The sequence below is a fragment of the Aspergillus pseudotamarii genome, assembly GCF_009193445.1.
Source record: "Aspergillus pseudotamarii strain CBS 117625 unplaced genomic scaffold BDV38scaffold_1, whole genome shotgun sequence".
NCBI classification, from domain to species: domain Eukaryota; kingdom Fungi; phylum Ascomycota; class Eurotiomycetes; order Eurotiales; family Aspergillaceae; genus Aspergillus; species Aspergillus pseudotamarii.
The window spans coordinates 850,887-866,431 of NW_022475015.1; the positions used below are offsets into that span (position 1 = coordinate 850,887).

General features: G+C 44.8%; 6 protein-coding genes across 6 annotated transcripts; 3 read left to right on the forward strand and 3 right to left on the reverse strand.

Moving 5' to 3' along the window:
* Positions 1-3: 3 nt before the first annotated feature.
* Positions 4-1,056, reverse strand: BDV38DRAFT_289654 (alpha/beta fold hydrolase; the record flags this gene model as incomplete). The annotated part of the gene is made up of 1 exon (XM_032061301.1): positions 4-1,056. The coding sequence occupies one exon, from the start codon at positions 1,054-1,056 to the stop codon at positions 127-129; it is 930 nt and encodes a 309-aa protein (XP_031919874.1). The 3' UTR covers positions 4-126.
* A 690-nt stretch (positions 1,057-1,746) lies between these two features.
* Positions 1,747-2,559, reverse strand: BDV38DRAFT_266949 (SDR family NAD(P)-dependent oxidoreductase; the record flags this gene model as incomplete). The annotated part of the gene is made up of 3 exons (XM_032056502.1): positions 1,747-2,229; positions 2,266-2,325; positions 2,410-2,559. The coding sequence occupies 3 exons, from the start codon at positions 2,557-2,559 to the stop codon at positions 1,747-1,749; spliced, it is 693 nt and encodes a 230-aa protein (XP_031919875.1).
* Positions 2,560-4,160: 1,601 nt separating this feature from the next.
* Positions 4,161-5,260, forward strand: BDV38DRAFT_276883 (SDR family NAD(P)-dependent oxidoreductase; the record flags this gene model as incomplete). The annotated part of the gene is made up of 6 exons (XM_032058353.1): positions 4,161-4,236; positions 4,293-4,437; positions 4,497-4,574; positions 4,636-4,711; positions 4,770-4,993; positions 5,044-5,260. 6 exons carry the CDS (start codon positions 4,161-4,163, stop codon positions 5,258-5,260), a joined length of 816 nt encoding a protein of 271 aa, XP_031919876.1.
* Positions 5,261-7,196: 1,936 nt separating this feature from the next.
* On the forward strand, positions 7,197-8,672 carry BDV38DRAFT_289656 (NAD-dependent succinate-semialdehyde dehydrogenase; the record flags this gene model as incomplete). The annotated part of the gene is made up of 2 exons (XM_032061302.1): positions 7,197-7,460; positions 7,491-8,672. The coding sequence occupies 2 exons, from the start codon at positions 7,197-7,199 to the stop codon at positions 8,670-8,672; spliced, it is 1,446 nt and encodes a 481-aa protein (XP_031919877.1).
* Positions 8,673-11,168: 2,496 nt separating this feature from the next.
* Positions 11,169-13,296, forward strand: BDV38DRAFT_276885 (MFS sugar transporter; the record flags this gene model as incomplete). The annotated part of the gene is made up of 12 exons (XM_032058354.1): positions 11,169-11,251; positions 11,310-11,407; positions 11,461-11,600; positions 11,658-11,697; positions 11,753-11,786; positions 11,835-11,886; positions 11,955-12,338; positions 12,403-12,574; positions 12,625-12,740; positions 12,793-12,912; positions 12,978-13,055; positions 13,114-13,296. The coding sequence occupies 12 exons, from the start codon at positions 11,169-11,171 to the stop codon at positions 13,294-13,296; spliced, it is 1,500 nt and encodes a 499-aa protein (XP_031919878.1).
* Positions 13,297-14,047: 751 nt separating this feature from the next.
* On the reverse strand, positions 14,048-15,256 carry BDV38DRAFT_289657 (2,3-butanediol dehydrogenase; the record flags this gene model as incomplete). The annotated part of the gene is made up of 2 exons (XM_032061303.1): positions 14,048-15,080; positions 15,153-15,256. The coding sequence occupies 2 exons, from the start codon at positions 15,254-15,256 to the stop codon at positions 14,048-14,050; spliced, it is 1,137 nt and encodes a 378-aa protein (XP_031919879.1).
* Positions 15,257-15,545: the final 289 nt, after the last annotated feature.

Genomic DNA, 15,545 nt, shown 5'->3' on the forward strand with positions numbered 1-15,545 from the left:
ACTTTAAGGAAAGATTTTGTCGCTTTTAAAAAAGCTAACCCTTTTCATACATAGGCTATACTATAGGAGCAATACCACTATAGTATATTGACTTTCAAATTAGAAGATTTAGACGAGTGGTATTCGTTACTGCAATGAGTACTTATTCACAAAGCATAGCACTGCTCGTAAAAACTCCTCTGGGTTTTCCTCCGCAATATAGTGACCAGAGGATGCAATATTTTCTGTCTGGATATAACCTCCATATACCTGATTCACCATACTGCTGGCTTCAAGAGCATGCCGGCTCTCTGCGCCACTTAGAACAAGTACAGGCAGCATAGACTTGCCTTGAATTCGCAAGTTCTCTTTATTCTCCCTGGAATCTTCTTCAAAAGCTTGATAGACTTCAAAGGCACATCGCAGAGCCCCAGGCTTCGAATACTGCAAAGTATAATACTCTAGATCGGCAGGTAATATAGCCTGGGCGTTGCAAGTTTGTTTTGAAAGGAAATATTTGATGTAGGCCCTCTCTTTTCCACTGACCAGATAAAGAGCTAGGTCATCGGGTGCACGGTGAAACATGAAATGGAACTGCTCTGGCATTTTCAAGTTTTCATCGTAGGTGGAAGTTCCTGGAAGCGGGCATTCCCCCCAGACAATACTTGCCACGTACTCCGGGTACTGCGAGGCATACGCATGTGCTATCATGCCACCGATGTCATGACCAACCAAATGAACTTTTGAATGCAGCAGAAGATTGTCATGAACGAGAAGAAAAAGATCACGGGCCATCGTTGACTTCCGGAAATCTCGAGACGGGTGGGATGACTGTCCTGCTCCACGGTAGTCCGGAGCAATCACTCGGAAGCCCTCATCAGCAAAAGGCTGTATGACATGGCGAAACTGGTAAGAGGTTTGTGGGAAACCGTGAATCAAAAGTAAGACGCCTTTTGAAAGTACATGGGGCTCCGGCTCGCAGTCAATGTATGCGATTCGGACTGGTTCTGAGTCTTCATCGCAAGTTTTGATCCATGCATTACGGGCTTTGCAACGAGAATTGGGAAAGCACGACATGAGATTACCATTCATGACGGGTGATTCTGCTGACAGCAACGCGAGTTTCACTAGGCAGACTCGCTTCTTAAATCACACTTTCGAAGGATTCTTACGCTCGTTGACCTTCTGGTTGATTTCTAATCAGCTCTCATTGACTCGGCCGTGCCCAATACGAAATAACCACGTCTCGAAAAAGCTAGATCAGCGGTTATATTGATACCGAGAACCTTATGTCTGTGTGCAATACTAATCATGCAGTGATGTTTCTTCCTACTGACGATCTGCCCATCATAGGATCATTTGCGATTTCTAGCCTTTTTTGGTTGTAATTTCTAACCAAGCTACGACTCAAAAGTACACACCCAGTTTTACATCTCGCATGTGCTTATTTTCTACTTCCCGTACTGCTCACAGTTCGGAAGTAGCTAATAATGAGCTTTGGGCACAAGAAAAGAACGAGGTATCAATCATGTAGTACTAGCAACGGCTGCGATCACGTTGCGCATTGTGAAAAGGGGAGAGTCCGATCTCTTTCACAACGGGGTCCACATTTATCTCAAAACCCGTAGGGATGATATGTCTTCAGAAAAGGTCATTAGGATGTGCAAATACCGTCAATAAAATTATTTGTACAAGAGGCCAGGAGAAAAATTAATACCCAGTGATCGAAGTACGAAATTTGACATAGTTTGATAATCCTGATGATTTTCATTCGACCTCAATACATAAGTTGTACTTGACCGAGACACAACCGTCAACTACAATTTGTTGTCCAGTAATGTAATCGGACATATTTCTAGCAAGAAAGAGCACTGCATTGGCTATATCCTCCGGCCGTCCAAGCCTCCCCAGTGGTACTCTACTCTCCGTAAACTCCTTTCTCCCGTTCGTTGCTGGACCATGTGTCATCATACTTGACTCGGTGGCCGCCGGTATGATGCAGTTGTGTCGAATGCCGTGTTTGCCAAATTCGATAGCTAATTTCTCTGAAATTGCTAGCAGTGCATTTCTGGTCGTCGTATCATGCTTGAGGCTTAAGAACCCACTTGCCGCTGCGGTTGGCGATATTGAGATGATACTACCTCCTTGACCCTGAAGGGTCATTTGAGAAGCTGCCATCTGACTCAGAAGATATGCGGATGTAAAGCTCAGTCCTTTTTCGCCCAAGCCCTGCTCTTGCTCCATAATTTCCTCTGATGGAAATCTGCAGATTGTGATTGTATTAACAAGTATATCAATGTGACCGAAAGTGGAGATAACCTCATCGATTAGAATGTGCGCCGCGCCCTCGGCGTTGAGGTCAATCCCGCATATGAAATGAGGCATGGGCATTCCATTCAGATATGATGCCATTCAAAGCTCATTGTATACCGCCAAGGATTCCATCTCATCTCGTGGAGCTTCCGAATGATGAAGGACCACAATAGCCGCTTGCTGTGCACACCGGCTCGCAATTGCTCTGCCAATGTCTGATGAGCTTTCTGTCACAATAATGACTTTATTATGCAGTAGGTTCCTCATGATTCAACCTCAAGTCTACTTCCAAGAAAGAAAAGAATGTCCAATATAAGCACGAACGTTTGTTTTACCTCTAACAATTAATCGCTGCTACATTTTCAAGCCCCATGGGGAAACCACGATTCATTTTCCTCGGTTTTATCCAACTAGAAATGCCACAGTCAAATGAATACTGCTTGTCCAAGTTTGGATAGATATATCCCATGGTTCTTTGATATTGATCAAAGCCACAAATATACATCTCTTCAGACATTTAGGCGATCCGGGGGTTGACTAAGTGGCCGGTTATACAATAATATAACCGACGACATCACGCCTGCGTCATTTTCCAGCTATGTCATTAGGGGAAAACCTACAGCCGTCTTTCATAGAGAAATTTATTCTAAACCGTAAGATATGTGCTCCATTCAAAACATACCCATGTTCTTTGACGCAGCCCACCAGCGTCCTACAGAGATCCTTCCTGGGAATGGCGCGCCACGCCGTGATAGCAAATGACAGCAGATGGAAGAAGGCAACAGAATAGAACAATGAAATAAAGTATCAAAACATGACTAATATCGTGGGGTAGAGATTACATGTGAATCCGGACTAATTCACCAAGTATACAAATAACTTTCAGCCCAGGAAAGGCTACCGAAACAAACACACTACAAACTTTACATCGGACATGAAATCGTACTCCACACATACAACTAGCATTTGTCCTCCTTCCGGTTGGTGTTTACCATCTCCTCTACTGTGGCCAATCGCACTTCTACTGCCATAATTTTGTATTAAAAGATGACTTCTTCTATCGCTAGAAATATTTCAAAGAAACAACCATAAACATGTCCATATAGCCGGGCATTTTTCGTACTCATTTGACCACTTCGGGAAATGGACACCCTTTCAAATTGTAATCTCCACTGGACAATCAACATGATCTGACAAATGTGAAGTTTTCTGATGCTTTACGTCAATAATATTTGCCGGAGTCTCAGAAATAATTCAAAATAATTGAAATTGGTGGTTTAAAATGTGTATTTTCTGGTAAAACAGTCAACTAGATTCCTCGTTCGAGCAATACAGGAAATCTTCATTGATCCTGTGTATCCTTTTTTGCCAAACAACACTTTCGCATGTTATAATCCTGGCTCTGGGACATATGCGAAGCAGGTGTATCATTATTTAACGGTGTCATACGCACCGAGAAAAGACAGTTGAACCCACTCGTAAGAAAACCGTGGCTCAATTTTATGTCCTTGGGTACGGCCTTCGAATATCTTTCCATGAATTGATCACTCTACCCATAGGTGACTAAATCACTTAGTTCCTTGAGGGTGATTAGACCGGAGGGTCCTTTGAGTGGGGACATGTACGAGATTCACACGAGGGCTTCGTATAGCCGGATTGAGGCCCACTCAGATGCTCTTGGCATGGTCTTCCCAGTCAACGTACCTATGCATATTCAATGATCGTTAGGTCAGTTACCCCGTACTAATATGACCTAATACAGGAAAACCTGAGATATAAACAGGACCTACCATAACCCCAGTGTACAGTTCATTACGCTTGTTTCCCCTTCGTTGCCACTTTGATAATACTAGAATTTGACAGAAATCATGCCAGATCGAGAACACCTGCCATCCTCTTTGGGGAATCGCCTAAGCCTAAAGGGGCGGGTCATCCTAGTCACTGGTGAACAATCCCAATGAAAAAAAATGCTGTCTGTGACAATTCTGACTTTGTTATAGGTGGTGGTCGCGGCATTGGCATGGCGCTAACTAAGACGTGCTTGGATGCCGGTGCTACTGTATTGATTACTGATGTTCTACCCGAACCAGATCCAATGCTTCTGCAGTGGAAAAGAACTGCTCCAGAGAAGCTCTTGTATTTCCGGTATCTAACTCTGTATAATCGCACAAGAGAAGAATGGATCATAGAGCTGATTTGCAAAGCTGTGACCTTACCAAAAAGACGGAAGTCGAAAATACATTCGGCAAGATTTTGGAGAAAGTGCACCAGATTCATGGAATGTGAGGCTAAGATATTCTCCAATAAAAGACTATGTAAATCTAACATACTATTTCGGAACAGAGTCACTGCAGCTGGAATTTGCGTTGACAAACCATTCCTCGACCACACATGGGAAGACGTTCAAAAGCTCCAGGCTGTGAATGCAAGTATCCCGTTTCTGGGTCTTGTTGTTAGAGAATACTAAGAGAAAGCAGGACACAGGAACATTCTTTGCAGTGCAACATGCAGTTAAAAACATGAAACAACATGGTATTCAGGGAACAGTCCTCATGATCTGCTCACAATCATGGCAACATGTTTGCCCTGGTCATCAACTTACAGCCTATGCGGGTAGTAAAGGCTTTGTTTTCTCTTTGGCAAGAAGTTTGGCTCATGAGTTAGCTTCTGATGGAATTCGTGTCAACACTATTTCTCCAGGGTAAGCACACCATCAAGTATATCGAGTAAGCTTCGCTAAAAGTAATGTAGATACATTGCGACCGATATGAACCTTTCCATTGCTGCTAATCGACCAGAGTTGCTTAAAGTATTTCACGAAGCCCCACCCTTAGGACGTGTCGGAACACCTGAAGACCTCCAAATGGCGTCGTTATATTTGCTGAGCGATGCTTCCGCTTATGTCACAGGGCAAGATATCGCTGTTGATGGGGGCATGCAGGTCTCGTCTGGAAACTATAAACTATAATGTGCGCTTAAGGCTATTGGTCGTCCTCCTAGTGTATTTCGAGTTGAGGCTTTTGGGGTCCAACGCGGAATTTCGAGATATTGTTTGTCATGTCGTGTATTCATGCTCGATTCTCACATACCATTCAGACCTTAATGGCCTAATGGGTATTAAAGATCATTATTTTGAATTTTGAAAGCAGCGTTATAATGAATGCCAACCTAGGAATGTGGAAATTGAGCCACAGGTATGGCTTGCCTGGTAGGTAATCTGGAAGCACATACCACAGCAATCGTACATATATAACCTCTCAAGCTACCCAGCTTGAGCGGTTAAAGGGGGAAATACGGGACTGGGGACGTAATATTTATATTCTTCCTCGGTTTTCTCATGAGCACAATTGGAAAAGTTTCAAGTTTTGAAAGTCGTACTGACAACCGGATAAGTTACAGAATGAAAATCCAATTTGAACAATCGGAAAGACACAACTGAAATGCATTTTTTTTTAATGCGCATGTGTTTCGACTATAATCAGGTACTGGTATCACAACCCAATTTGCGTTACAGCATTCGGTCATTTTCACCTGATCGATAACTCGGACACAAACTCGAATTTTTGAATCTGGGACAAAATATTTCTCATGGACACAGCTTGCGCAGATTCTGCCATTGCGGTCCTCCATCGTAGCTCTAACAGTTGCCATTCTTCTACCAGCAGAGACTACCTCACAGACAAGACGGATCTCTTCCCCCTCAGACAGCGGTGAATGGAACCAGACTACAATAGATCTACTCACACCGAGATGGTGCCAGAATCCTGGTCGCGATATGGGGAACAAGGCTGTTGAGCTCAGATTGTCGAACAGAGTCCACATTGCGCCTCCGTGCAGCGCCCCCGTTTGATGCACATAAATCTAGCGACATAGAACCAGTAGGTGATAAGACTTTTGTCATGCTGTGTTTGAAAAAGTTCAACATTCTGAAGAAGTGTTGATTTAAATCCGTTATAGCTCGTTTCCGAGGAGAAACTGGCTAGGTATTGACATATGTGCTCTGATAGTGGTAAGGTGAAGTCGGTGATACGATAAGTGTATTGAGTCATGATATAAGAAGCCGAGGGTAGTTCCCAGGCATAACAGGTACAAGAGCGAATGCAGGCACATGGGTCAACGAGTACTTGTATGTAGTTCTCAGGTTCCAGTCGGTAGGATAGTTCTCATGACATCGAAACAAAACACGGGAGAAGAATTTATAAGCATAACCCTGTATTTCGCTTTGAAGAGTATCTTTGCGTACGCCTTTATTTCTGCTAGCTCAGACTAGCATGAACGCAAGTACACTAGTCGTAGAAATGAGCTCGGGCGTCCTTGACGGAGAATCAATCCCGCAGGAACGATCAGTATTACTCAGCGGCTATATGGTCATATTATCAGCTCCTAGCACTTCGCAATTGGAAGTAATTAAATTATCAATGGGTCACTCATGATGAGTGGTTTCTATATATTATGAAACTTCAAGTGTACGTACAAAGGTTGGGTCTATGGGCATAAGATCGGCCAGCGGGAGCAACGCATGCCGGCTACCAGATATCACTTCTCTCAATTCTCAGCACCTAAAACCCACAAATATGCATGCTCTCTTCATCTCAACCAAGAGGATCTGCAGTGATGTGCGCGTGTCTGCGTTCATGTGAGTGGGGGACTCGAGGCTGAGAAATATCCATTACCGACTTTCCATGCACGGCGGTTATGCGAGCTTTTATATAGCCGATGATGGCGTACAACATATCTTGGATTGGGTTTCGGATCTACAGTGCGCTCGAAAACGACCATTAATATTAATACTTGCCCGAGACAAACAAAAAGAAAGCGGTTCACTACAAAAATTCTTTGGTCAACTAAATACTCGGCGACATTGACTATATTGGGAATAAACTATACTACAATCTTTTAACATGATGCCTTCACAAACCAATCTCGCGGAGGTTCTTCAGGATCAAAGCATTATCAAGCCTTTCGCCTTAATTGGGAGCGAGTGGATTGAAGGGAAAAGAAAATTTGCGGTCACGAACCCAGCAACAGGCAAAGAAATCATTAATGTAGCTGATGTCGGGCGAGGCGAGATATTAGCGGCAATCGAAAATGCACAACATGCCTTCACGACTTTTGGCCGGACTTCAGAGTACGAACGAGCCACAATGCTGAGAAAATGGGCCTCCTTAGTACGACAGAATATATCGAGCCTCAGTAAGCTCCTCACTCTTGAGAACGGCAAAACTCTGGCCGAAGCTGCGGCGGAGGTGGAATATGGTGCTTCTTATCTTGATTGGTTTGCAGAGGAGGCGATTCGATCTTATGGGGATACTATTCCGTCAAGAAATCCTGCTACTGCAAACTTCGTCATTCGCCAACCGGTAGGAGTCTGTGCCATTATTGCGCCGTGGAATTTCCCAATTGCGATGATCACGCGCAAACTGGGACCGGCTATCGCGGCGGGATGCACAGCCATTGTTAAGCCACCACGAGAAACCCCATTGTGTACATCAGCACTTGGGCATCTCGCTCTTCAAGCAGGCATCCCACCGGGTGTTATTCAGATTGTTCCGTCTACGGATCGAGCTGCAACCGCGGAGCTTTATACACATCCAGCGATACGCAAAGTCAGTTTCACAGGATCGACCAATGTCGGCAAAATTATTTCGGAGCAGGCCATCCGCACGATGAAGAGATTCTCAATGGAGCTAGGTGGAAATGCACCTTTCATTGTCTTTGATGATGCAGACATCGATGTGGCAGTCGAGGGCGCTGTAAACTGCAAATTCCGAGGCTCGGGTCAAACTTGTGTGTGCGCAAATCTGCTGTACGTTCAGCGCGGTATCCATGACAAATTCACGCAGCGCCTAGCCGATCGTATGCGATCGTTTGTTGTCGGATCTGGCCTTGATCCAAAAGTTACCCATGGTCCGCTGGTGAATGACGCCGCTGTCCAGAAAGTCAGGACACATATCGAGGATGCATTAGCCAAGGGTGCCACTTTAGTTATGGGCGGTACAGTTCCTAAATCCCCAGGATTCTTTATTGAGCCGGCATTGATGACGGGAATCACTGGAGAGATGATAGTCACAAGGGAGGAGACCTTTGGCCCGCTGGCGGCGATCAGAATGTTCGATACGGTCGAAGAAGTGATCGAAAGCGCCAATAACACTGAATTTGGTCTCGCTGGTTACTTCTTTAGCCAGAATTTGCAAACCATTTGGCGGGTAGCAAGGGCTTTGGAGGTCGGAATGGTGGGTGTGAATACAGGTAAGATCAGCGCTGCAGAAGTGCCATTTGGAGGAGTGAAAGAATCCGGGGTCGGACGCGAGGGAAGCAGATATGGTTTAGCAGAGTATCAAGTCATGAAAACTGTAACTATAGGGGGTTTGCCGGCCTAGACCGAATTTTGAATTGATTTTGATTCCGTCAGTTGGCAAACATGTGCGTTTTACGGGTGGTATTGTTTTCTGAACTACAAGAGATAATATCTCCGTTTTTTTTTTTTTTTTTTTTTTTTGCTGTGCCATTTAATATCCAACACTAGTGGATAGAGTTACCCTTGGACTTCTACTTGTCATAGAATTGGTCAACACAGAAATCACAATGTCCCCGGCGTCTTCATCGAGATAGAATATGTTTACTTCGTCAGCATCCCAGTAAGGTAAACGTGAAAGTAATACTTGCGAAATAGTCTGCTGGCGCATCTGGTCTAATCGCCAATCGCGGTCCAATGCATACTCAGCCGGCCGCTCCAAGATGCATGGTAAGCCCAATAATCCACAGCATTAGATCTGAATAACGACATCGATTTGAAAGACTGTATTCAAATCATGTGGTATCAACAATATTCTTAGGTACCATCTTTTCTATAGAATAAAAATCATATCTGTAATCCGCTTACATGTTTATCCATCAAAGACGCTGAGATGATGGAAGCCTCACCCGAGACTTAATCTCCAGCCTCGAAGAAGCATGATTTCGACCCATAAAACAGTAATCCCTATGTCTCGCAAACCCCACGCCTCCTGCAAAATGGCTACTGCTATTAAATTACCAGGTATTCGGTTGATAGAATACATGACATTGAATCGCTTGACCTCAAGGCCTTCGCTTACTCGACCCGCGTATGTGGCCCACAGTTTGGTAGTCACGAAGAGATCCTCCCGCTTTACCAATCCTGAATCAATAGCGCGCTTGATACCCAATCCGACGGACCGTTCATTGTCGTAGGCCAAGGCTGTATCGATATGACGATATCCGCATTTGATAGCATGGAAAACGGCATTTTCTACCGCATCTGGGCTTGCCTTCCAAGTGCCTGCTCTCGCAGTCAGTGACACTTTCATGAGATCACTCGAATCAGTGCAGTACAGACCTAATCCTGGTGATGGTATCTGAGCCCCTGTATTGAGCCGAAAGTACGCGTCGACGGGTTGGAAATAAGTCGTCTTAGACTAGGATTGCGATTCAAGTATATCAACAGACTTGCTTCACTGATATTCGTTGGTCGATCCACTATTCTCTATGAGCCGACTTGTTCCTTCTTTCGTCCAGCCCGCATAGCCCCGGCGCTTAGCAATATATGCTCGGCATTGTTAAAAAGGTGTGGAACTCTCAGGTCCGGAAACAGGCTCATTGCGCTTATAATCACCAGCTTTCGATAAGGATAACGTACCCCGATTTGAAATAATAGAGATAGGGCCCTGACCAGTCATATCATGACCATCGTGCTAATACAAAAGTATGTTAGTAGAGACAGTAGCCTCATTCGACTGCCTTCTTCAACCATGATATTAAGTTCCCCGCCTCAAAACGAAGCGGTTTCTGGTTCTCCAGGCATTGTGAACTGGGTGTTCAGACATATAGGCTAAAGCGCTGGGGCTGGTTTATTCTGTCCTTGATGGTGCGTTATCGAATGTAAAAACATGACTTATGGGATATGTTTGCATTTGTTGGCGACAGGTACGGAACGTGGTCAAATAACCGAAACTGATATTGCCGTAAATTTTGATACATAAATCCCCCTATACGGGCGACTACTCCTACACCGGCATAGAGATTGAGTTTGTGCTTGAGTTTGTAATTGCCACTGATTCATTTATCATGCAAGAAGTTGTAGTCCCAAAAATGTTGAAAGTTTCGACTTTCCAAAGTTCTAATATTTCCGGCTATACCCGTTCGCCATTTCTCATATAACCGTTAATTCTGGAGTAGCGAATGGTCATCAGAGTTCACCACAGCAAACACTTGTCTGGCAACTGAACCTACACGAAGCTTATCTATAGGTCACAGGAGGACTTCGCCCGATTATGACTTCGGACACTTTCTGACCACCGACCCGATCAATACATCTCAATGGTCTCTCTGCTCCAGGGGTTTATTCTTGTAGATTTGACTACGCCACGATGTGTTGGGTTGCTACCTATAGCATCTTTTTATTCTCATAGCATGTATTCCATAAATTATATGTTTTAACTTCTGAAAAACACTTGGTTGAAACTCTTCATTCGCGCAACGGTTCTCACACCGGTCACATGCATGAGGCAGGCAATAGCCGGGTCGTGTTGACAATTGAGACAATCTAACCTTGGAAATAGGCGACTGCATTAGGTTTTCCTTATTAGCAGAGATTTGATCAATCACAAACTCTACGTTAGTGATGTCAATGAGAACTAGCTGCTGCTCTAGAATAGATTTGGATTTCCAGGCCAACTACTACCCCGGATTTCCCCGCGCCTCCAGGATTGGGTTTGATATGGGGTAGAGACAATGCGTCCTTTGCAGCATATTTTATATGTAAATCCGGTCAACTGCAAGCTATAGTTTGCGTTGCAAGCACATCCCGCAATATCACCTTTTCCTATTAACCTCTTACAGTCATACTATAAAACGACATGCCTCATAAGTCATCCTGGTTTAAACCGGGTTTTCACACCCAATTAGCTATCACTGCAAACTGCCTGCACGCTTTTTTCCTGTAAGTAGAGATCTCCATTGCTCTGCTGGACTGTAGATACCTTTTCTCACTTGAACAGATTTGGATACGATCAAGGTGTCTTTGGGGGCCTGATTTCTAACCCAGACTTTCTGAATACTGTCAACCACCCTTCTGATGGTCTTCTTGGATTCATTGGTATATTTCCTCCAGACTTTCATCTTGCCTGAACTGACTCAAATCCGTTTCAGTCTCTAGTTACAATCTCGGATGTCTTTCAGGCTGCGTTCTCACCTTCATTATTGGCGGCCGGCTTGGTCGCCGTCCGACACTTTGGCTTGCCATGATTACATTGAGCATCGGTGCCATAATTCAGACATCTGCTTACGGGGTATTTTATCCCCCCATCAGCACCGTGGAACTGGGCAAGTCTAACTGAACCTAATAGGTCCCGCAAATGATCGTCGGACGAATTGTTGCAGGCCTTGGTAAGTCTCTGAGAAGATCGTGCCTCATGTCATGTCATACTTATAACCGGTCAAGGCGTCGGTATAGACACGGCCACAGTGCCTATGTAGTATGTATACCTCATTTCCAATGCTGTCAGGTTCTAACGTCCTACAAGCCAAGCTGAGTTGTGCAAAGCAGCCGTTCGAGGTCGTATGGTAACTACAGAGGTATGCATCTCCGTGTCGTCCTACGAGAGGCAATTTCTAACTTTGATTGTCTTTTCTCTCATGGAAAGGTCCTCTTCACTGCGCTCGGTATAACCGTAGCATACTTCTTTGCATTCGGAATGGACTTTGTCGGTGGTGCAATTGCTTGGCGGCTCCCAATTGCCGCCCAGATCTTACCCGCATTTATCATTTCCATAGTTCTCTTTGGTCTACCAGAAACCCCTCGATGGCTTATTGAGCGTGGAAGAGTGGACGAAGCTGTGCAGGTGATGTGCCAAGTATATGGTGTTGGACCGGAAGATGAGAGTGTCCAACACGAAACTAGGGAGATTCTGGGGGCACTGGCAAATGAAAGCGAGGTCGATTTCCACTGGTCCAGGCTTTTCAAGAACGATCGAGTTCAAACTCGTCGCCGAGTCGGTCTTGCACTTTTGGTACTATCATTCAATCAGGTTCGTTTTTGTTTTTTCTTATATACATTACGTCTTTGGTTCGATTAACTGATCTCGCACCCAGTGGGTCGGTATCAACGTCGTTGTATTTTATATTGCAGTCGTTCTGGAAGAGAGTGTGGGACTATCCAGGCAGATGGCACTGATTGCTGGTGGATGCATTAACCTCGCATTTGCTTTAGGATCCTTGGTCCCAGCACTATTTCTTGATCGCATTGGCCGAAAAAGGCCCATGAGTAAGATACACTGATGCCATGCTCTGTTCTCGTAACTAACCGCCTTGCAGTTATAGGAAGCATAGGAATGGGGCTCAGCCTCGCTGCTATCTCAGTTCTGTTATCCTTCCAAGGTACAAACAAGCAGGCTGTTACTGGGAAAGCCTGTATTGCGTTTTTCGTCACGGTAAAGAAATCATGGATCGAACATGAGTATCATTAACTAAAGCCCTTTACAGTATATGATCTTCTTCGGTACTAGTCTAAACGCGATCCCCTGGTGCTACGCTCCAGAAATTCTGCCGCTCAAAGCCAGAGCAAAGGGAATTTCGTTGGCCGTTTTCGTGAACTGGGCCTCGGTAAGTTCTACGCTTGCAAGTCATGAGTATCCAGGGCGCATGACAGAACACTCACAATGTTGTAGGTATTTCTTATTGTTATGGTCACCCCTACCATGATCGCTAACATAACATGGAAAACATACTTGGTTTTTATGGCCTGTGTCAGTTTCTCGCCCCTGGTGCAATTTCCAATGAAGTACTATACCTAACACAAAACAGAACTTTGCCATTGCCCCCGCCATCTACTTTTGGTTCCCTGAAACTAGCAGGTTATCCCTGGAGGAAATAGACCTTCTTTTTATCGATAGTGAAGAGCACGCAGCAGCAACTGGGAACGAAGCTTCCAACGTCGGCGAGAAGAATTCGACAAATACGTCTCTCCATATTGAGCATATCAACTGAGAAGGAGATATAAGCACGAAAAGCTTTGTCCTTGCCTTAGAAGTACCATTGAAGCTATATCGTGCCCTGTCCACTTGAAGGGAGATTCTGCTCTCCGATATGGAAGCTGTCTATCCTCATTTTCCTTAGAAATTGGATAGATGACCAAGGCTTTTACATATCGTTACCCGGTATTGTTATCTTGACATTAATGTACCTTTTTTTTCGCTAAAACTCGAGAATGTTTCTTCTTCTGGCTGTTTCTTTGGTCCAGAAGCATGTCAGAAACTCGTCATAAAATAATACTCCATAGGCCATTCTTCCGGTCGTAAAGTTATATTTTTGAGAACGGTTAGGCAGCGTTGATTAGAAGCCATAAGCAAAAAAAAAAAAAAAGAAAAGCGCTAATTGGCAACCTAGCGAGTTCAATATATTTACCAATCGATATCTCACACCTGTATAGTACTCAAAATCTGTGTCGTCGGTTTCTAGCAAATTGTTCAGCCATCTTGGGATAGGCGCCGAGCGAGAGAGAAGTAGTACTCCTCTCACTTTAGTTAAGCATATGTTTTTTTCGAGTGACAGTACCGTATAGGAGATCCGGCTGAGATGTCCTTTTCACAATCCCACGCGGAGCGAATGTCATCGTACAGAAATTGATACAGACTACTTTGAATTCCTGAACCATTGACCGAACCTTTGAGCTGCTCTTTTGAATATCTAGTCACGAAATTGTACTTCACTTCAGAATCCTGCAGTCATATTGCGACTATCAAGGCTTGATCAAAATCTTTATGTGGGCCTCACGATTGTGAACCAATTCTTCAAAGCCTCCTTTCACAACCTCGGACAGTGGAATGATAGAGGTTATCATTTGTTCCGCTTCAAGCTTGCCTTCTGCCAGCATGCCAATAACGACATCAAAATCCTCTTGGAAATAAGAAATACCGCCAGTCAGTTTCTTCTCTTTCATTGCCAAGTCATTCAAGTTCAGTGATAGTGGCTTCTTGTGAATGGCGACATTGAAAATCACTCCGCCCGGTTTCACGCTAGCGATGGAAAGATCCAGTGTTGACTGAAATCCAATTGCATCAAAGGCTATATCGACGCCACCTGGAACTGCTTTCTCGATCGCCTCCTCTGCAGACATGGAATTATCGGCAGAGGCTTGCAGCGGATTGAGGACAACATCTGCCCCAAACTTTCGGGCTTGCATCATACGCGATTCCAATACTTCGGTCACGATGATCTTAGAAGCGCCCATGACACGCAGGAGTAGAACAATAGCCAGTCCAATTGGGCCTGCGCCACATATAAGAACTGACTGGCCCTTCTTAAAGCCTGAAGAGGTTATACAATGCCGTCCAATCGCAAGAGGCTCTACCAAAGCAGCAGCCTTCAGGCTAACGTTAGAAGGGAGAGCAATACAGTTCATATCCTTGACAACAGTTTGGTCGCAGAAGCCACCACCGGGTGCATTGAGGCCAATGGTCGCTGATGCATCGCAAATATTATACCTTTCATCCTTACAAGGTCCGCAAAACTGGGAACCATGGTGACGATGGTCGTACGCAGGACTGATAACCACTGGCTGCCCAACGTTCAAATGTTCCACGTTGGAGCCGATTTCGCAGACGATACCAGAGAATTCGTGACCCATAACAATAGGTAGCGAGACTCCAGTATGAGGATTCATATGTCCTTCCTGGGGCGGGAAAATAGGTCCCCCAATATACTCGGTGACATCGGTGCCACAGATGCCACTATAAGCGACCTTGACGCGAACTTCGTCAGGACCACACAATCTAGAGAATTTCAGAATCAAAGTTTGTATATGCGTTGAAGATATAAGACAATAAGATGAACATCACACGTACTGGGGCTCGAGTTCTTCCAGACGAAGGTCACCACGCTTGTAGAAACGGAGAGCGGTGACCATCGACTGAGCACTGGCTTCATCAACCACGGTGGCAGTCGACATTTTGCAGTATATTCCAAAAGGGACTAGGAGGAGTGGGCAGTTTAATTGTTAGGAAATGTCCAAAGTTCACCAATTCCACGAGAAGATAAACTTGGCAAAACAATTTCAAGCGAGTGGACGACTTGTGGTAGAAAACATATTTATCACATTCTAGATGTCGGGCTAGTATTGCCAAGTAAGCTCCCGATATATTCAAGAGGCAGCTGGGGGAGCAGCTCGTCGGTTGCATGTCTTAGGCGAGACTGCTTCTTTCCACCCGATCCCCGTTTCAAGGTAGCATCCCCGGTTA